The sequence below is a fragment of the Planococcus citri genome, chromosome 5, assembly GCF_950023065.1.
Source record: "Planococcus citri chromosome 5, ihPlaCitr1.1, whole genome shotgun sequence".
NCBI classification, from domain to species: domain Eukaryota; kingdom Metazoa; phylum Arthropoda; class Insecta; order Hemiptera; family Pseudococcidae; genus Planococcus; species Planococcus citri.
Genome location: NC_088681.1, coordinates 30364810 through 30387116, shown reverse-complemented (window position 1 = coordinate 30387116; position 22307 = coordinate 30364810). Strand labels below are relative to the sequence as shown.

The 22307-nt window shown below is 33.6% G+C and overlaps 2 protein-coding genes across 11 annotated transcripts in view; one reads left to right on the top strand and one right to left on the bottom strand.

Annotated features, from left to right (window-relative positions):
• Positions 1-1749: 1749 nt before the first annotated feature.
• LOC135847512 (liprin-alpha-1-like) overlaps positions 1750-22307 on the bottom strand; it is a 49137-nt gene continuing 28579 nt past the window's right edge. For 6 of the 9 annotated variants that reach the window (XM_065367065.1, XM_065367063.1, XM_065367062.1 and 3 more), the window contains exons 3-17: positions 12319-12438; positions 12025-12141; positions 10420-10541; positions 10076-10331; positions 9792-9988; positions 9483-9663; positions 9244-9330; positions 8660-8796; positions 8518-8580; positions 8261-8423; positions 8018-8181; positions 7736-7930; positions 7381-7645; positions 1886-1953; positions 1750-1796 (exon numbers count right to left, since the gene is read on the bottom strand). In XM_065367065.1, coding sequence (XP_065223137.1) covers positions 7540-7645; positions 7736-7930; positions 8018-8181; positions 8261-8423; positions 8518-8580; positions 8660-8796; positions 9244-9330; positions 9483-9663; positions 9792-9988; positions 10076-10267 — 1485 coding nt within the window. In that variant the 5' untranslated portion in view covers positions 10268-10331; positions 10420-10541; positions 12025-12141; positions 12319-12438 and the 3' untranslated portion in view covers positions 1750-1796; positions 1886-1953; positions 7381-7539. The remainder of the gene's footprint in view (positions 1797-1885; positions 1954-7380; positions 7646-7735; positions 7931-8017; positions 8182-8260; positions 8424-8517; positions 8581-8659; positions 8797-9243; positions 9331-9482; positions 9664-9791; positions 9989-10075; positions 10332-10419; positions 10542-12024; positions 12142-12318; positions 12439-22307) is intronic. The other 3 variants (XM_065367066.1, XM_065367068.1, XM_065367069.1) reach the window with 3 other exon arrangements.
• LOC135847513 (serine/threonine-protein kinase haspin homolog) lies at positions 12435-18347 on the top strand. Of its 2 annotated transcripts, none has more exons than XM_065367071.1 (9): positions 12435-13162; positions 15608-15765; positions 15857-15992; positions 16080-16262; positions 16675-16808; positions 16885-17018; positions 17409-17561; positions 17746-17894; positions 17970-18347. In XM_065367071.1, exons 1-9 carry the CDS (start codon positions 12963-12965, stop codon positions 18190-18192), a joined length of 1470 nt encoding a protein of 489 aa, XP_065223143.1. In that variant the 5' UTR covers positions 12435-12962; the 3' UTR covers positions 18193-18347. The 2 variants fall into 2 exon arrangements, with proteins under 2 accessions (XP_065223143.1, XP_065223142.1); XM_065367070.1 differs by having other exon boundaries at positions 15593-15765.

Below are 22307 nucleotides of genomic sequence, written 5' to 3'. Positions count from 1 at the left end.
ATTTTCCTCCTGTTAACAAAATCAATCACAATAAAAGTAGGAATAATTTCGCGTGAAATTGATTCACACATAAAACAAACCTTTTTCAAGCATTCAGGCAGTTTGACAACACTTCTTGTTTTTAATTGTCTTTCGATTGCTTTGTTTTTATTGCAAATAGGATTCCAAACAGCTTCAATCATTTGGTCGACGTTCACCACAGCTTCGCCAACTTTACTGTAATTGGAGAATGTTTGTTTTGGTTATTCTTATAAAACGAGTTTCGACTGCAAACGTAATATTTACTTCATTTTTTCGAAATAAGCAAATCCAGACGTATCACTTTCATCGAGATTGGAATTATTGGGGAATTCTTCGACGACATTTTGATAACTTTGAGACCCAGGATCACTAGGAGAAGGTGGTACATCGAGAGGTTTGTGATCAATTTCCATGGGGTTGATTACGGAAGACGGATTCGTATCAATGTCCATTTGATGTGATTCGGCTGGCACATTGAAAACAGAATCTGCACAAATGAATTCATTTTAATTGCAAAGTATTGGATAACAATTCCATTTCTGTTCAACTAACCATCAATGGCAGCGCCATTTTCGCCATGATCACATGATAGACAAAAGTCTTCTTTGGGAATCACGCCGTTACACAAGATTCCGTTGATACTGTGGAATAAAAATAAATCGTTATTTTTTCTGGAAACAAAACCGGCCTAATTATGAGGTGTAATCTATTCGCACGAACCTGAGTTCTTCCTTTCTGCCCAAAACTTCTTCTTTACTATCGTAAATGTAGCAAGAAAAATCATCTTTGGTTTTCACTCTGGGACATTCGGAGATTTTATTACGAACCAAAAAAGAATCAGCCTTTTTAACTTCTTCGTAAGTGAACTTTTTTATCCAAGATTTTCCTACGAAATCGAAATTTAATTTAGTCGAGGGAGCAACATATTTACCAATTTGTTGAGCACAAACATACTTATAAGGGAAACATCCGAACAAATATCTTCGAAACGATTCAACAAAGCTTCTTTGTCGTTTTTCTTTTTCTGCGATTTTGCTTTATCACGATTCTCAGGATCATCCCCCTCTTCTTCATCGTTAGGTGCGCCAACTTCGTTCAATCTTCCCAGTCTATCGAATAAATTGGAACGTTAATAACAGATTCATTACTGTAAATGAAAGTTTGGTAGGGTTCAGAACTTACTCCAATTTACGAAATATAATATGGAATTGTAAAACTTGCTCTTGCAAATTATCAACTTTCTTGGCGAAGACCGATGACAAAGCTTGCATAACAACTGCAGCTTGAATGAAGTCCACCGGTTTGTGGATCAAGGTCATCAAATATTCCAGGTATTTCTGAGCGAACTGTGTAAAAAATAAGAAAATTAGAAGGTGAAAAACAGCTATAAATAAGCTAAACCCAATGCACAACATGGATTAATGGTGAAAACATGTTAATTAAGTGTGCACAAACAATAAGCTGAGGCTGACCAGCCAAATAAAGAATATAACAAGCAAGCCACATACTTACAGGTCTTCGTTCGGCTGCCATTGCGATTAATTTGGAAAATTCGTTTTCCAAAATTTGTCTAGCCTAAGAATGACATAAGTTAACGGATCGATTAATATACGTGAAATTTACAGTATTACCGCTGTGTTAGATTAATTCAACGTAGGTACTTGTATATTTTGAGTAGGAATTTGTAAAGTTAAAGCGAAACTACTACTGTCGAAATTCTCATCCATTATCAACGCTCCGTGAACTCCTGATTCTAATAGATTACCAGCGTAATCCTATTTCACAAAAATACCAACAATTAATAAATAATTGGGATAATCTTAATGGAATATTAAACATTATTACAGAAGGTTTCTGCTCATACCTTTAATCCGATAGATGATACCCATCGTATGACTCTATTGTTTGACCACACCAAAACACCGACGTTTTCTGTAATCAAAAAATTCGCATTTAATAAACTACTCATTAGTAGCATAAAACATTTGTGACAAATTAAGAGAGAAAAAAAGACTGATATTATTTTTTAGGTGAGTGGAATGAGACTAATCTGGCCTTGGAAATGGAAGGAGCAGTAACCACAAAAACTTTCATTTGTCAGCATCGATACTTTTTGAAGACGAACTGAAACTTATCTATATTTTTTTATCAATGACCTTTTTTTTTTCATTTTTCAAAACAGAAAATGGAATGGACGAGACACATTCATGACTCAAAAGAAAGAGCAGGGGAGATGAAAAACTTGTTGAAAGTCGACAACTTTAAATAAATGAGTAGGTATTTTTATTTTTTCATTTTTTTTTTTTTCAAAAAAAAACATTAATATTGTAATGATGCATGCAAGAAAACAAAAACACGTGAAATCTGAAAAAAAAACCTCCATTTTAGTAGTGCAATCAATTTTTTTGCCAACAGAAAAAATATCATTACCTATCTCTTCTCCACCCAAATCCAATAACGTTCTCCACAGTGTTTTCAAAAATAGATGTTTTTATAAGATAGTTCAAAAAAATCATAATTCAAAGAAATTGTGTTAAAATTTGGAAATCAAATTGTGTAAAAATATTTCAAACCAGCGCCAAATAAAATCATAATAACTAAAAAATGTTCTAAATAATCTAAAAATCGTAAAAAAATGACAATTTTTACGACAGATAATTCTTTGAAATTTACCATTAATTGGAGGCAGAGAGTTGAAATTTATTATGTGTTCAAAATTACTTGAATGACATCTTAATGAACAAAAATATGATTTCTGACTCCATTTTTTCAGATTTTGCTTATTATACAAACAATAAAAGCTTCCTTGAAAAAAAAAACTTCTAGATGGTCATCCCCCCTCCCTCGATACAGAATCCTATGCGAGTTTTGACGATGAAAAGTGAAAAAAAAAGCGAAATCGAAAAACATGAAGCATGAAGTTGAAATTAGGTTCTTTTCAAACAATTCACCTGACATGTTTTTTTCCTAAATATGAAATTGATGAAAAAAATACGAGTAGTCGAAATGAAAACTGTTCAAAAGTTTTCAAAAAAAGATTGAAATCATATCATAATGATTAGGGCAGTGAATTTCACTAAAATTATACTACAAATAAGTATTTTTTTACGTCAACATTCAAATTCCTAAATAAAAATGTACCAAAATTACATTGAAATGAATTCGATGAAAATTCCTCAAAATATCTCAAAACATTTCAAAATTATATTTAAAAATAGTTTAAATTTAAAAAAATAAAATAAAAAACTTCATTTTTTTGAAAAACAAAAAGTTATTTTTTTTCAATTTCTAAAATATCTTTATGGATAATTGTTTATGCCACAATGAACAAATTTTCAAACGATTTTAATCTTTTTTCTACAATTTGAATCTTCTAGCAAAATTTTAATTCACTTTTGTAATATTTTATCGACTTCTAAACAATTTTCAACAGTTTTCAGAATATTTCATCGAATTTCATGGGTTTTCGATTTTTATTTCACACAAATTTACTTTTCAGATCTTCTAGCTAAATGTTTACAAAAAATAGGCACCTAATGACTTCTGATCAAAATAATTGCTCATAAGTTGACATGTGGAAAGAAAAAGCAATACATACATATTTAAACCCAAAACAATTGCGAGGGAGAAACATGCGACGGTATCAAAAGCTACTTTTTTTCAAATCGTGGATTTTTAAAGTTTTCTCTGAGTTCAACAATTATTTATTATATTATGACAAAAAAAAAATCAAAATATAAAAAAAAGCAATAGCAGACTTTTCAAAAAAAAAAAAGGAAACATATTTAAAAGAATGTCTCTAAAAAAAAAATTATCCGAGAGAGCCACAATTTTGTTCATTTTTTTATTTTATTTTATTTCTCAGAAAATAAGTAATTTCTCTAAACATTTTCAAAATTTTACATCGAAAAACAAGACCTTCGCAGTGACCGAAGCCAAAACCAATTTTGATTTTTCAAACGTGTTGGTTTTTGGTTTTGGTTTCAATTTTGAAACACTTTGGTTTTAATTTTGGGTTTGGTTTTGGTTCTAAAATATTCTTGGTTTCGGGTTTAGTTTTGAAGTTTTTTGGTTTTGGTTTTTTGAACGTTTTGCTTTTTGGTTTCAGTTTCAATCCTCACACATTTTAGCTTGGTTGTGATTTTTCTCATTTTTTGAGTGTGTTTCATCTCTTCTCTCAGCCTCAGCATCTTGCAAAATTTCAGCACAACAAGAATCGAATTTTAAGATTCGAATCTATTTGGAAATTTCACCTTCGTAGACACTATCACTAATCACTACTGATATATAAAAATAAAACTAGAAGAGAGAACTTTCATTTTCTTCTTTTCAAGTTCTTGCATGGTTTTACTTTTAGTTTTGGGCTTGGAATGCGTGAAAGCAGCTCAAAAATTCATCATAGTTAAATCAAATTGTTAAAAAAAAAAAAAAAAAAACTAAATCCGGCAAAATTTTGTTTTTTTCAACAATTTTAGTGGTTTTTACCGTTTTTGATAATCAATTTAATTAGTTTCGGTCACCGAAGTTTTTTATGATTTTTCAAAAATATTTCAATTATTTTATATTTCCAATGCGATCGTGACGAAAAAGGGCCGAGTGGGAGGCAGAGGAAGGGATGGAGGAAAGAGAGGATTTAGGATTAAATTGTTCATATTTTCATCGAAAAATCTCCAAATAGGTAATCAATAGGCTATTATACTTTACCTATGGAAACTATCGACCATTTTCAACTGCCCTCTGAGATCTTTTTTAATTAAATGATCCGACATTCGAGCATCGACCAAGCATTCCATGAAGGTAGACCGATACTGAGGTATCTTGATTGTTAATAGGCATAAAAAAATGAAAAAACGCCATTTTGAGGGGTAAATTTGAGGGGAGGGGGTTGAAAATTTTTGTGTGAATACCTATCAAAGATATACATAACTTCCAGAAAAATTTTCAAAATCGGTTGAAATGGGGCTGAGAAAAGTGCTACTGAAATTTCAAAAAAGGGGGGTTCCGCAAAAAGGGGAGGGGGTGTGGATCTGAAATTTTTTGCGCAGAGGTTTCTCTATGGTACCCACCTTTCATGTTAAACGCTTTTGGGGACCATTTCACCCCTCTTAGGCGCCTATAGCCCTTATGTATTTTTTGGGGAACCCCCTTTTTTGAATGGTTGTGGTTCCACCCCCCTTGGGGGTACAAAGAAAGTTGATATATCACTAGATCGGAAATTTGACGTAGATTCTTATCCGACCACCTATTTCTCGCTAAAATGCAATGCGGGGGAGAAAATTGCAAAAAACTGGTTTTGGGGGGCTTAGATCCACAATAGGGGAGAACGCACACCAGGGACGACCGGGGACTCATCGGATTCGTGTTCAGCACAAAAAAATGGACCAGTATACCAAAATTCAGCTTTCTCCCCCATTTTTCCCAATGGAATGCTATTTTTCCTGGACTAAAAGGTTTTCAAAAAAAGATTGAAATTATGGGCAATGAACATCATTGAAATTATATTACAAATAAGTATTTTCTTTCACATCAACATACAAATTCCTGAATAAAAATGTACCAAAATTGCGCTGAAATGATTCAAACTTTAATGAAAATTCCTCAAAAAGTCTCAAAACATTTCAAAATTATAGTTAAAAATAGTTTATTTTTTTTGAAGAATAAAAAACCTCATTTTTTTGAAAAATGAAAAAGTTTTTTGCATTAAATTTCTAAAATATTTTTATGAATAGGTAATTGTTTATGCTACGATGAACAATTTTCAAACGATTTCAATCATTTTTCTACAATTTGAATCTTCTTGCCAAATAATTTTAATTTTTTTAATATTTTATCCACTTCTAAACAATTTTTAACAGTTTTCAGGATATTTCATCGAATTTCATGGTTTTTCATTCAATTTTTTTCAATATGTGTTTGTAAGTTGTTTTTTTTCAATTTTAAATTTTGAAAAAATTAAAATTAATTTCCATGTTTATTATTTTAAACAAAAGACACTTGAATAATTATTCACGTAACTTTGACCCAAAAAAATGTCTACTCGTATGTTTATTTTACGCACATTTTCATTTTTCAGATCTTCTAGCTAAATTTCTACAAAAAATGGCCATCTAATTAATGATTTTTGATCAAAAAAATTGCTCATAAGTTGACAAGTGGAGGGAAAAAGCAGTACATACCAATCTAAACACAAAACAATTGTGAGAGAGAAACATGTAACGGTATCAAGAGCTACTTTTTCTCAAATCGTGGACTTTGAAAAATTTCACAAAGTTCAACAATACTTACTTAGGACAAAAAAAGGAAAATTTTCAAAATATGTTTTCAACAAAAAAAAATTGTAGCATACTTATTTAAAAGAATGTCTGCTAAAAAAATTTTCTAACCGAGAGAGCCAGAATTTTTTCATTTTATTATTTTATTTTTAAAAAATTAGTAATTCCTCTAAACATTTTCAACATTTTACAGCGAAAATCAAGACTTCTGCAGTGACCGAAGCCAAAACGAATTTTGATTTTTCAAACGTAATGGTTTTTGGTTTTGGTTTCAATTCTGACACACTTTGGTTTTAATTTTGGGTTTGGTTTTATTTCTGAAATATGTATTTTTCTGGTTTTGGTTTCAATTCAGACTCATTTTGCTTTTGGTTTCGGGTCTAGTTTTGAAATTTTTTGGTTTTGGTTTTTGAAAGTTTCACTTTTTGGTTTCAGTTTAAATTCTGACACATTTTAGTTTTGGTAATGATTTTTCTCATTTTTTGAAAGACAGTGTGTATCATCCCTTCTCTTAGACTCAGATTTTTGCAAAATTCACCATAATAAAAATCGAATTTTTAGATTCGAATCAATTGAAAAATTAAATGTCACTTTCGCAGACACTATCAATTACCACGGATATATAAAAATAAACTAGTAGAGAGAACTTTCATTTTCCTCTTTTTTCGAGTTCTTGGTTTTACTTTTAGCTTTGGATTTAGAGTGCATGAAAGTAGCTCAAAAGTTCATCATAGTTGAAGTCAAATTGTCAAAAAAAAAAAAACAAACAAACAAACAAACAAACAAAAACCAAATTCGGGCAAAATTTTGTTTTGTTTTTTCAACAATTTTAGTGGTTTTTAGTGTTTTTTGTTTTTGGTAATCAGTTTGATTGGTTTCGGTCACCGAATTTTTTTATGATTTATTAAAAATATTTAATCATTTTACATTTTGAATGCGATCGTGACGAAAAAGGGTCGAAAAGGATGCAGAGGAAGGAAAGGAGGAAAGACAGGACTTAAGATTAAATTGTTCAAATTTTCATCGAAAATTTTTTTTACGAAGTAATAAAAACCAAATCGGTAATAAATAGGCAAATATACTTTACCTATGGAAACTATCGACCATTTTCAACTGCCCTCTGAGATCTTTTTTAGTTAAATGATCCAACATTCGAGCATCGACCAAGCATTCCATGAAGGTAGACCGATACTGAGGTAATCCTAAACCAGGTAACCAATAGTTACCGATCCGTTCATGGTTCATATCACCGAACGCTAACGTTGCACGCAAGGTCTTTGGTGCAGACGGACTCGTTAAAGAAAACCATTTCTTGAATATCTAATCTTAATTTTAATCTATGCAGCGGATTACTATTTTGACAAAAAAATAAAACGAAACATTATAATACGAAACTAACGCATTTCAATACATACGTATAATTTTAAATGCAACGAGATTACCTGATACCGATTTCTCTTTGAATTTCGGTATCTGAAAGCGCACTCATTATAGCACCGGATTTGACATTCGCTCGACACGCAGCCACATACCAGGCTGGCATACCGACCCAAAGCTCTAGCCATGCCACGATTGTAGGACCATTCCATAGTGCGAAAGGAGTACCAGCTTTCATAGCTTCGGCTAAGAGTTCGTGTCTGCAATAACGACATTTTAGAAAAATTAATATTCTCTCGTATATTGCACAATGAACGAGTAAATATTATTATCTTTTAAAAAATTACTTTTTCTTTTTTCTTCTATCAAAATCTCCTTTTTGACCGATACTGGAGCCGCATAAACTAACATTATCGGTCATATCGGAATCCACGTAAGACGAAGACATGAAGCCGGAATCGCCTCCGTATTGAGGTAACGGATTAATAACACCTTCTTTGACTACTTTACCCTGTCGAGTAACAAAAAAGATTATAAAACTAATCCAGGATACTGAAATCATCGTAGGAAATGAACGTTCGTTATTTTACTTTTTCTTTTTTACTGAAGAATCTGCCGAGAGAAGACTTGATGCTCTTTTTCTTATGGGCTGCGACTACGGCCGATGAATTACCTATCGAATTCATGGTACCGGATTGCGTAGTACGAGGGAGACTAGATAGCTGCATATTTCTATGTATCATGTCTTGATTTCTAATCGTATCAAAATAGAAGAAATCGCATTAATTAATACGAGAAGAAATTTTATCTATTATTCAATTATTTGAAATAATAAGTATCAACTTACGCGTAATTACTGTGTTCGTAATTCAAACTTTGATTGCTCGGTAATTGATTGATGCCAGCTTTTCTGTAATCACGAAAAATTCCTCGGTTACTCTCCAGCGTCAATTTAGATGAAAATTAAATAATTATATAGCAAAACATACCTCAATAATTCTTCTTGACTTTGAGCCAAAGCATGAGCGACTCTTTCCAGTCTCATAGATCTCGCAGTGAGTGGACTAGCAGTACCAGCTGCATTTACAGCAGACATAGAAGAACTATCATCTTCCGGGAATGGTAACTGTGAAAAAATAAACCAAATATTAGCACTCAAACGTAGAAAAACGCACACCCACGATCCCACCATACCCTGCTGAATTTGCCTTTTCAACTTTATCAAAGCTAATAGCATTCGCATTCGTTGGTTTTGAATGATCGCGGTCAATACGCGAAAGATGATAAATAATTTATACGTAATGAGCCGCGATCTCATGCACATTATCCTCATGGGTTTCAAGCTCGCAGAATATAATAAGTAGGTATATAGATATAAACGAATAGTAGCTCCAGAGATATAAAAACAAAAATGAGAATAAAGCTTTGAATATAAACAGCTTAGATTCGCGTGCTAATCTCACGATTTTCTCATCTTTTGCAAAAATACGAGTAGGTAGGTAGGTAGGTAGGTAGGGCTTAAGCGCGAGACGCCAACGCCAGTTTCTCTCATTTGATTTTTTCGACCAATCACCTTTTTTACAGGTTCGTATGCGGCATAACTGTGTTTAGCCGAGTCCGCGTACTGGCGTAGGTGAGCCGGAGACATGGCAGCTGGAGCCTATATATTAAAACATCGCTATTTCATAATATCGTTCCCGCATCGCCGTAAATACATACGAGTACATTTAGTGCAGTTGCATCGTTCCCTACTCCCTCCCCTCACCATAGGTAAAGTAATTTCAATTTGAATTATCAACAATAGATGCTCACCGTGTGATATTTATGCAAGTAATCCCGTTGAGGGGTTGATCGACCGCTCAGAGGTGGTGATCCTTTGTCGAAGCTGCGACCTCGGGTCAAAGTACCTAAGTTCATGTGCTCTAAGCTGCCAACACGTGATTCTAGTTCTTCGGCTCGAGCTTCTGTGTTTTGCTTTTCTTCTTGGATCAATCTATAGCAACAGATAATGTCAATATTCAATAATATTCATAAATTACTGGCAGGAGGTCGAATCTGAGTCCTCTCAAATTTATAGACTACCAAGTTTTTGAAAAAAAATATAGGTATCTTATTAGGTACCTGATCTCATTATTTATCGCATCCAATTGTTCTTGCAACATTAAAGCTAAAGTTTGCGCATCTGTATGGCCATTAGGAGACAACATATCAGCTCCGCTGAATATACTTTCATTATCGTCGCATTCTATATCGCTGCTAACATCGAATGCTTGTTGAACATTGGCTAATACATGAGCTTGTTGTAATTTCTCCCATTCCTGAAACCAAAAACACAATGGAACAGTTACTAATTAAAAAATTCGTTCGTTATTTTCTTCGGTAATTCTTACTACGACCACACGTACCTTTGATGTATCATCATCTAACATATTGACTTTTGATTTTAAATGCCTTCTTGACAACGAATGTGAATCGTATGGAGATAGTTGACTAGTATTACTTCTTAATAACGAACTAGGTTCACCGGCAGTTGGAGATAAACTTCTCGTCAACGCATCCGTCTGCTGAATGTTGAAGGCGATTTCTTGTTGCAGCATTTGCCTCTTGATGCAATCTATTTCTATTTTTGATTTGCTTAGGTAGTTCTTTCATTAATTCATTCTGTAGAGAAATCAAAATTATTAATTTATTTTCAATTTTCAATGCGATAAATTAATGAAATCGAATAAATACATAAAACCAAATGCACCTTTTCTATTTGCAGTTCTTCGATTATTTTTCTAGCTTTTTCTAAATCTTGAGTCAGGCAGTTCTTCTCTTCGATGGAATTCATTCTTTCTTTCAAATGAGATTGTAATCTCTCGTTGGATTCTGAAAAATAAATTAAGATTACTATTTTGAAAGATAAAATTTCATGGATCCATGGACTTAATTTCAGAGCTGGGTTTTCAAAAATTTCAGTCTTATAATCTAAAAATTCAAAGCTTTATAAAATAGAGTTCTCAAAATTTATGGTTAGCGTCGCTAACTGATCAAAAGAAATCCAAAACATTCGACTCAAAATAACAGGGTGTCTGGTGAGTGCATGTCTAACTTCAGATTTGGATACAAACCGGGTACGACTTGAATAACAAAACGTTAGACGGAAGAGTTGCCTATTTTTGAAATTTAAGAGGCAACCGAGCTTGGAAAAAAAGAATGGGTAGCATTATAAAAAATGAACAAATTTTGTCATTATGAATTTTTTCTTGACTTTTAAATTAAAAGGGCCAAAAATATTTTCGAAGAAATTTCCAAAGAATTAAAAAAAATATTTTTATTTTCAGCTTCTTCAATTTTAAAGTTAGGCACAAATTCATAATGACAAAATTTGTTCATTTTCAAAGTAAGTACCCATTTTCCATGTTCAAAAATACGTTTCTTCAATTTTTTTTTCGAAGCTCGCTGCCCTTTCAATTTTAAAGAGAGGCAACTTGTCCATCTAACGTTTTTTCAAGTCGTACCCATTTATAAACCAGGTAGACTGACGACCTTGAGAGGTGAGACGGGTCAATGACCTGAAGAGTACAGACAGACGATAATGGGAAAGAAATATTGACAGGTCAATGACCTTTAGGGGTGCGACACGTTGACAGACAACCCTGGAAGGCTAGACAAGCACGACAGTGACCTTGAAAGTCCGGACACGCGGGTCAATGATCTTAAGAGGCAACAAACAAATCAATTGGCTGAATAACTGGTCTGGATGATCAGACCAGATCTAACTTTATCAGATCAAATTTTGGTTCGATAACTCGCGTCCATACAGACACATCCGACTAGAGCCGGATGTCAGGCTACGGAAACGATTCTTTTGAAAATTTCCAAAAATGGCAAAAATATTGATTTAGCTTCTTCTACATGAGAATTATTTTTTTCAAATAGTTTTTTCCAGATTATGTAATTTTCAAAATTACTCCAGAAGCTTTCCTAATTGACATTTCGAACTTTTTAGATTTTTCCTGATGACCTGTTATCAAACCCTTTCCACATCTCAAATTTGAGCTTTCCAGCTATCATAGTTTCCGTAATCATTATTATCACCCAGTAATCAGTAACATCCGGCAATATGTATATAGAGAAGATACACGCATACTAAACGAGTCATGGAACAAAACCTTGACCGATCGGACACTTATTTATTATAGGCAGATACCTACATTTTGGATATACGTTTAGAAAAATTCAATTTTCGAACTACCATAAAGAAAAAATTACGAGAAAGACGCTAGTTCTACTAAACTATTTGTATACTTGTGTTGAAAAACAATTATTTATGGTGTGTTGTCGTAATCCATATTTTTATCACGCCTACCTGAGCCCTTACTTATCTCAATTCCTGCTCCATATCTGGAAGCTTAGCATACTGAGTTAACTTTTGCTCACACAGCTCAAATTTTTCTTGTATAGTCCCAATTTTATCTTCTTGTAACTGTAGAAACCAACATCCAACATGCACCAGGTTAACACAGAAAAATATACATGCTCATTTTAATAGATAGGCTACGTATTAAGGGTGGAGGAGATAGGTTAACAATTAATGGATCGGTCATTGACTCGATTTTCTTTTAAGATTAGGGCCAAACTGTATGAAATATTTCGCATTAACCTTTATCTGGGCGTCTTTATGTTTCAATTCTTGCTCCAGTTTTTCATTAAGGTCGTGCAATGATGACGATTCTCTTTGAGCGCTCACATATCGTTTCTCCAGAGTGGCGATTCGTTCTTCCTGCAAGAAAAAAAATAACCCCATTATTAATCGTAGCCTATCTCTAGTCTACCTACTCGAGTCACATGGGTAAGTCTAGGTATAGTACATCTGAAGCATCGACGTTAATTATAAAGCTCGCGCCATCGCCACACAGGAAGGCGTAGATTTATTTTATATTATTTTCCACTTCTTGCTCGCCCTCTCCTCACTTCCTCAGGGACTGTCTTTCTTATTCCTTCATCTTTTCGTATATATTATTACGTGCGTGCTACGCGTCGTATAAATAATTATACCTACTGAAAGACACACTCTAACACATAAGTACAAACACGTGATTTCACATCGTCTTTGTAAATTTATAGCCTCGTGTTCTCGTACTGAGCTATCTAAAAAACACCAACGCGTTTGCCTGCGAAGTCGATGATATGTACCTACGTCGCGTGTTCATGTTTTAACTAGACTCAATTGTTATACTAAAATACGTCGTCGTGTTGCTAGTTAAGAAGTATCGTTTTACCGTTTACGTAATCAAACTTTTGAAGATGTCGGGTTTTACTTTCAGTAGCGACGTCGACGGAAGACACGCTCGAAAGTACCGCATCATCTGCATAGAAAAGGATAGCATTGGCCTAAAACAGGTCAAAGATTCAAACGATGAAAAAGAAGCGGGACGAAGCTTAAGACTACGTTTTATTCCCTCGAATGCAGATACTAGCAGTGGCAGTACGAGTCCAAGAAGAAGGTATGTTGTTACATATGTTGGTAATACCTATACCTACTATGTACCTAGTACCTACATACTAGTCCGGCATATGACAATAGGAGTAATTGCACCCCCCCGCCGATCCTCCGGGACAACATTTTTCTTAAAGGGGACATCCTAGGGAACATTTTAATGCAAAGTTGCCAAAAAAAAGTTGGCCTTACTTACAAAATGGCGGCCATTTTGATTGACAGGTCAGCCGAAATCGCAGATTTTGCGTTTTAAAATAGGACTTGCACAAACTTTTTCAAACTTTACAAAGCTAGATCGAAAGATCATGCAAAAATTTATCACCTGTCCAAATTTCAAGTGCTAAAGTGCGTTTTTCGATTTTTGGTGAATTTTTGAAAATCGAATTTAGGCCAAAAATGAGGGAAAAAATCAAAATTTTACCAAATTGACCAAGAAAGCTGAAATTTGGGATATACCCTATTTTCGACATGCCAAATCGATTGGAAACGGTTTCAACCCTTTTTGAGCAGTTCTGGAGCCTCCAGCAGATTTTTGAAACTCGAAATTCCCACAAAATTCCATCAAATTGGAGTTGTAAAGCTAAAATTCATTCTAAAAACTAGTTTCAATACGCTACGAAGTACTGAAGGTGAATTTCAAGTTGTTTTGGAGCCTCCAGTGACTTTTTGAAAATTCCTGAAGCCTCCAGCAGATTTTTGAAACTTTAAATTTTCACAAAATTTCATCAAATAGAGATGGAAAGCTGACATTTACTCTACACTCCAATTTTAACACCATCTGAAAACGACTTCTGGTGGATTTCAAGTCATTTTAGAGCCTTCAACGACTTTTTTGAAAATTACTGGAACCTCCAGTAGATTTTTGAAACTTGAAATTTCCCCAAAATGTTATCAAACCAAGATGGAGAGTCGAAATTCATTCTGCACACCAATTTCAATACGCTACGAAGTTGACTGCTGGTGAATTTCAAGTCTTTTTGGAGCCTCCAGCAACTTTTTGAAAGGTTGTATGACGTTTTTTTGGAAAATTTAAATTTCCTAAAAGTAGCTGGAAGCTTCAAAACCATTTGAAACCACCATGTAGTCTGCGAAGTAAATTTCAGCTTGCAAACTCCATTTGATAAATTAATGTTGGGGAAATTTCAAGTTTCAAAAATCTACTGGAGGCTCCAGTAATTTTCAAAAAAGTCGCTGGAGGCCCTAAAATGACTTGAACCCACCTGAAATCGTCTTCAGAGGGTGTTAAAATTGAAATGTGGAGTAAATTTCAGCTTTCCATCTCCATTTGATGAAATTCTGTGAAAATTTAAAGTTCCAAAAATCTGCTAGAGGCTCCAGTAATTTTCAAAAAAAGTCGCTGGTGGCCCTAAAATTACTTGAACCCACCTAAAGTCGTCTTCCGAGGGTGTTAAAGTTGGAGTGTAGAGTAAATTTCAGCTTTCCATCTCCATTTGATGAAATTTTGTGAAAATTTAAAAGATTCAAAAATCTGATGGAGGTTTCAGGAATTTTCAAAAAGTCGCTGGAGCCTCCAAAACGACTTGAAATTCACCTGCAGTACTTCGTAGCGTATTGAAACTAGTTTTTAGAATGAATTTTAGCTTTACAACTCCAATTTGATGGAATTTTGTGGGAATTTCGAGTTTCAAAAATCTGCTGGAGGCTCCAGAACTGCTCAAAACGGGTTGAAACCGTTTCCAATCGATTTGGCATGTCGAAAATAGGGTATATCCCAAATTTCAGCTTTCTTGGTCAATTTGGTAAAATTTTGATTTTTTCCCTCATTTTTGGCCTAAATTCGATTTTCAAAAATTCACCAAAAATCGAAAAACGCACTTTAGCACTTGAAATTTGGACAGGTGATAAATTTTTGCATGATCTTTCGATCTAGCTTTGTAAAGTTTGAAAAAGTTTGTGCAAGTCCTATTTTAAAACGCAAAATCTGCGATTTCGGCTGACCTGTCAATCAAAATGGCCGCCATTTTGTAAGTAAGGCCAACTTTTTTTTTGGCAACTTTGCATTAAAATGTTCCTTAGGATGACCCCTTTAAGAAAAATGTTGTCCCGGAGGATCGGCGGGGGGGTGCAATTACTCCTATTGTCATATGCCGGACTATACGTACAGTGGCGATTCTGTTACCATGTCAACGTTTTTGCCACGGCGGCGGCGGTGCTGTCGCGGTAAAATTCCAATCACGCGTTTTGCCATGTGGTTTTCTTTAATTTGTCATATTTAGAACATTCGTGTTTTCGAATCAAAATTTTTTGAGCAAAGAAAAACTTATAATTGTATTTGTAAGTAATTCGAGCATTTTTTTGATTTTTAAAAAAATTGTAAAATCATGAGAGAAATTTTAGGGGAAGTCTGACTTCCCTAACTTCGACCTGAAAATCGCCACTGTCTACGAATGGAAATTTAAAAAGCCACTAATTGAAGTGATCATGATGATAGAAAAACGAGAATCGGAATCGTGAAAGGAAATGATCACCCATCACCTGGACTCAAGAAAAGTATGCCAACGCCGAGCGTGGTATTCACCTTTTCCATAGATTCTACGGACAATCGAACGCTGCCCAGATTGAATCAGAAATCACAATGCTCAAACACCGGTCAGTACAATTTAGAAGCCGGAAGTTCGTTTCTAATTTCGTAAGTTAACTTCCACAAAATTTTTAAATACCGTATCGATTGATTTTTCAGATTACTCTCATTGTCCCGTAGTATCGTCATCGGTAAATTCTAACGAATTACAAGATTGTCGTTCCCCTAAACAAAAACTTTTGGGATTGTGCAACCAGAAGGAACCGATACCTTTCCATGAATATTTTAACGACCGGTACTATGTTTTAATGGTATCTTTTGAGTAAGAGAAAAATGAACCTGTGTGCAATTTTATTAATTGATTTTTATTTTTCGGTCGCAGGGTGTTAGGAAATGACTGTAAGAAAATCGGCGAAGGCACATTTGGAGAAATATTTATGGTAAACACAAATCAACCACAATGCTCCACCGTACTAAAAATTATACCAATCGAAGGAGATCTACTTATTAACGACGAAAAGCAGAAAAAATTCGAAGAAATTCTTTCCGAATTGGTTATAACGATGTGAGTATCTTTCGATTCATCTACTTAATTAACTTCTGTTTCACTGCATTCCATTTTGTAGATTTATACGATTTACCTACTATCACATAGGCAGGCAGATACCATAAATTTTCAAACATAAGAAAAAAAAATCATTTTATACTTGAGCAAAAGTTGAAACTCGACGAAATCATGTAATTACAAAATACGCTGAAGTAAGCGAATACTCGAGTACACAATTGTGACGATAAAAATTCAATTATAGGTATCAGCATTTCGACGAATAGTTGAATTTTCTCATAAGTAATTCGTTGCCTCGTATGTATTATTGTTTAATACATACATACAACTCGACTGTACTTTTATGTGTGGAATACTAATACGATTACTCGAATCCCGTTATCTTATTTATTTATTTATTTATTTTTTTTAGAAACCTGAGCAATCTGAAAAAAAGAACAGATTATTATACAGATAATTTCGCCGATTTTAAAAATTGTCATTGCGTTTATGGGAGATATCCCAAAAAATTAATAGAGCTCCGGGACGTTTACAAAGATAAAAACGGTACGTCGAGTTGAAATTCACGAACGAAATTTCTTTTCGATGATTAAAGACGAATGCATATATTTTCATGTTTCAGATTCAGAAAACGAGTCGCCAAGAGCATTCGATGGAAATCAATTATACGTAATTTTAGAATTGAGTCACGGCGGCGAATCATTCGAAAATTTTAAATTAAATAACGCCCGGCAAGCGTTGTCTGTATTCGCTCAGGTAAAAATCATTAATACATAGAAGCTTCTTTGCCGAATATTTGCCACAGTGTTCGAGTAGTTTTGAACTTTTGAACGGGATGGTTGACGAGTGAATTTCTACGTCGTCGTGTTTATGAAATTCACGACACTAGATTTTTTACTCGTCAAGTAAATCCTTTAGTTTGATTTTCGCTCAGCTGAAGTACCTATGTAAGTAGGTATTTCTTTTTGTTCGCTATTTTTTATTTTTCGTGTTTTCCCCCCTCTTTTAATAATGTTTTGTTTATTGTGATTTAATTTGCTATGCTGTAAATTGGTAAAAGAATCATGTAATATTAGTGAACTATATACTTAATTATTGTAAATTTATACGTGTCCGTTTTATAATTCTATGCGTATGCTTTGTTAGGTTACTCACGCGTTGGCTGTAGCCGAAACAGCGTTTCAATTCGAGCACCGAGACCTTCATTGGGGCAATATATTGGTTTCAAAGTCAACAGAAGAGACAGCAGCATATAAAATTGGAGAATTCCAAAATTCTGTCAAACTACGCGGTGTCAAAGTAGGTGATTTTAATGATCACACTGATGAATGATGTATATAGAAATTCATTGCTCCGATAGTTGTTCAACTTTTGCTAATTACTCGAAATTTCCTCCGAGTATTGTTTCAAATTATCAACTTTTTAGGATTATCTGACTTTACTGCTTATGCAGTTTATTTCATTTTATTTTATTGATTCACAGGTCACGATTATCGATTATACGTTATCGAGGATATCAATAAATAACTGCATATTGTTTTACGACATCGGCACTAGTCCAGGACTATTTTCAGGCGATAGTAGCAGCGATTTTCAATTCGAAGTTTACAGATTAATGAGAAACGCAGTAAAGTAGGTTGAAGTTCTCAAAAAAGAATATATTTTTGTTTTCTTAGACTGGGAAATAAATCGATGTAATTTGTTTAGGAACAATTGGAAGGAATTTTCTCCAAAAACGAACGTGTACTGGTTAAAATACTTATTAACCAAAATGGCAAACAAAGATCGATACGCTAAACCGGGAACAAAAATACATCGAAAAAATTTTAAAGCAATCGAAGAACTCGCGGACACGGTTGAAAAATGTTCGAGCAGTAAAGATCTAATCAAAAAGCTTAGTTTAGATTGCATCGTTTCAGCGAAACAGTAAATTGTATTAAAAAGTATATTAAGGTAATGTGCCTATAGGTTATTTGTGACAGATGTGTATTATGTGAATTGTATAACTATATTAATGTACTCGTATTTTAAAATTTTGATGAATAAATTTTTTCATTTTTTATTTTTTATTTTTAACGTGTGCGATGACTGTTTAGTTTATTTTTTTAATGTTTTTCAAATTTAAAAAATAGAACTTGTCTAGAAAGTGATACGTTGAACTATTTAGCAACTTTTTTTATGAAAAAAAGCGAGGTTTTTTGAAAATTTTGGGCAGCAAAGTGAAATGAGCTCATCACAAAAAAAACAAAATTCGAATTTTAATTTTTTTGCTATGAGTGTGCTTTTTATCAACTTTTTCACGGAATGCGTCAGAAAGAGGTCAAAATAAGACGACTGAATTTCAAACTTTTTTTGATGTTTGAAATTGAAAATTGAATTTTTTTTTCAATTTTGATTTTTTTATGATGAGTTTATTTCATCGAGTAAATGGGTTTTTTCAACTTTTTCAACGGATACGTAAAAATAGGGGTCAAATGGTTCAACGTCACCAATCAAAACTTTTTTTCAGGTTTTAAATTAAAAAATCGCATTTTTTTGTAAACTTTCAATTTTTGAAAATCGACTTCACGAAATAATGCCATCGCAATTTTTTAATATGTTGTTCGGCGTGAAAAGTTGTCCATAATATATTTTTTTCAGAATTTTTGAGCTTCGAGCTAATAATTTTTCATATTTAAAAAAAAGGCAATGCTGATTTTTATGGTATCACCAAAAAGCCTTTCAAAACCTCCCACTATTGAGAAAAGTTCCATTTTGGTAGGTATCGCGGTTATCGAGCACTCCACTGCTGGAATGGATGATACCTATTTCAAGTTCACTGAAAACTTTGACACCCCCTAGCAGCCTTTAAAAAAGGGCTAGAGGGCTGCGATTAGCGCCATTGGTCATCCCTTCGGAAGGTTATTCCATAGAAAAATTTCAAAAAAATCACCGACCTTCCTTACCACTTCTTGGTCGAATTGACGCGGAATGACCCTTCTGCCTAAAGAATACTCGAATACTCTTGACTTTTCGTTTTCCTTTTCTTCTATAGGCCTACCTATACCTAACCGACGAATTTGACGATGTTCTTTTCTTTGTTTTATATGTAATTTTAAGTATAAGTTTCGGGACATTTTTCAAACACATAGTGATCGCCAACACCTTTGTACTTAATATGAGAAAACCTCGATTGATATTTGTAGTTTGTTAAAGTAAGATTATCTTCTATTGAGACGGTTTCTCGACCCGACTATAATTTATTATAAACTTTCGAAAAAATATTCGAATGGAAAATTCCTTAGTGAAATTTGAAACAACAATACGACATGAAAAATATGAAATAATCCTTCACACACGATAAATATTTAAAATAGATAGGTACAATAACTGAAGAGCCAATTATGAATTATTCGTTAATATACGAGTAAAATTAAAATAACAAAGATATGATAGATAATTTGAAGCGCACACCTCAAGATTATAAAAGGTTATCCTACTCAATTCGGGGTGACTCAACATAACGAATAGGTATCGCCCATTATCTTGTAATAAAAATAAGAAAACCAACATTTACCCAAATAAAAAATTCGTCGAATTTTGAAAAATTTTCCAATATAGGCTATTACAAACTTTATCATCAATTTGAAAAATGTACAAAAAAATCGTTCGATTTTCATCAGTGTTGTCATAACGAAATTTTTTTTCCGTTATGTTATATCGTTTCGTTTCAGAATTGTGAAATTTTTCGTTACGTTATTTTTCCGTTATTTCGTTACACAGATAATTCCGTTACGTTATGTTTTCCGTTTATCGTTATTATATCATTTCATTTTTCCGTTATTTCGTTATTTCGTTTTGTTTTTCGTTATAGTACAAAAATGCCCAAATTGGGGGTTACTCTGAAAAAACTGAAAAAAGTACAAAATGTTTCAAAAATTTCTCAGTATTGGGGTTGAAAATTTTTGTGGGGATACGTACTAAGGATATACATAATACATAACTTCCAGAAAAATTTTCAAAATCGGTCAACATGGGGCTGAGAAAAGCGTTATTGAAATTTCAGAAAAGGGGGGTCCAAAAAGGGGTGGGGGTGTGGATCTGAAATTTTTCACGCGCAAGTTTCTCCATCGTACCCACCTTCCATGCTGATATGAACTCGAATGCTTTCGGGGACCATTTCACCCCCCTTAGGCGCCTATATCCTTTATGTATTTTTCAGGAAACCCCCCTTTTTTGAATAGTTGTACCCCCTTGAACATACAAGGAAAGTTGATACATCATTAGATCAGAAATTTGACATAGATTCTTTTATGTTTTATCTAACCACATATTTTTCGCTAAAATGCAATGCGGGGGAGAAAATGGCGAAAAACTGTGCTAGGGGGTACAAATGTGGGTCTGGGGGGAGAAGCTCCAGGCGGATTTAGGGTGGGTTTTAGTATGTCATTTAGGACACCATCCTGAGCATTTTGGCGCAAAAATAATTTCTAATTCGACTGGACTACTTTTATTAATTAATAATTTTTTAATCATTTTGCAAACTTTTTTAAAAATTTTGTACATTTTTTATTTTTTTTTATTTAATCAATGCTTAGTAAAAAAAAACGAAAAAAATAACGGAATTTTTTCCGTTTTTCCGTTTTTCGTTTCGTTATGGCACAAAGATTTTTTCATAACGTTATAATTTCGTTATCGTTTCTTCTGTAGAAAATTTCGTTTTCGTTTATCGTTACGTTATTATAACGGAAAAAATTCCGGTTTTTTCCGTTTTTTCGTTTTTTCGTTACGTTATGAATAACGTTATGACAACACTGATTTTCATCAATTCATCTTACTCATTCTAAACAATAAAATCGTAATAAAAGTATTTTCAAAAAAAAAAAAAGAAGTGAAAACCCCATTGCCAAGTAGATACTCGTACATCGTACCTCCTTCGTACATTTTTCATCGGTTTTTCTTTTTTAAATAAACCAAACAAATTACTTTTCTACACGATGAAAAAAACCTTCAGCCGAGAAAAATAAACCGACTATAGTGAGAAAACTACCCCAACAGTCCCAACACGTACATCAAGAAGGATAAGCTGATGAATGATTTATACGAGAGCAATAGCGCAACCTGCAATTTTCTATTTTTCCCAACACCGATCTTTCGATTTCGAATAGAAAATTACTCGTACTAGGTACCTCTTGTACTCATCGTATAGGTATTCGACAACATTCGCGTTGGTATTAAATTTTTCATCGTTTTTTTTTTTCCAAACTTTCTTCCAACAAACCACTTTATAATAAGTACATACATTATCAACCTTGTATAATTTTCTATGAAACTTGTCACGAGACTAATTAATTACCTTTTTTTTCACATTGTTTTTTTCTATAAAGCAACGTTCGTCCTATCACTTATTCATCTTCGTGCAAATGATCTGAAGCCGAACTAAGTAATCAGCGCGTATGAATTTTTATTTTTCGCAAAAAATCTACGTTGCTCAAATTATCCTCGAAAAAATTTTCGACCCGGTCAGGGTTCGAACTCGGGTCCCCGGATCATCGAGCGGAATCCTAACCACCTGCACTACCACAGCACTTCACGTGTACGGGCGTTTTTCAGCAAGTACGCTACGACTAAGATTACGTAATCAAATTCTCGTAGCGCAGCGTTTTTTATACCTGCGCCTGCATGACCATACGCGAGAAAAATACGTAGGTACGTTATTATTGTAACAACGTAACGTATTTTTTTAGCAGATTTCTTTAAATCTACCTTCTGAATATAGCGCTATTTTACGCGTAAAGGTAGGTCAAAGGCTGTCATCTAAATACCTACACCTTCTCTAATCGTGGATAAATTTGTAGTAAAAACCTCTCTCGCAAGGCAAAAAAAAAATAGAAAAAATTCGTTATTTTTAAAATAAAGAAAAGAATATCGTTCTGTTACGTAATAATGGTTTGCTGTGCAGTGCGTTTTTGTCACGTAGGTTATAAGATAATTAGATGGTTTTATTATTTCGTTGAAATACAGTACATCCTAGCATTTAATTAGTTACCATGAGTTAAGCTGAAG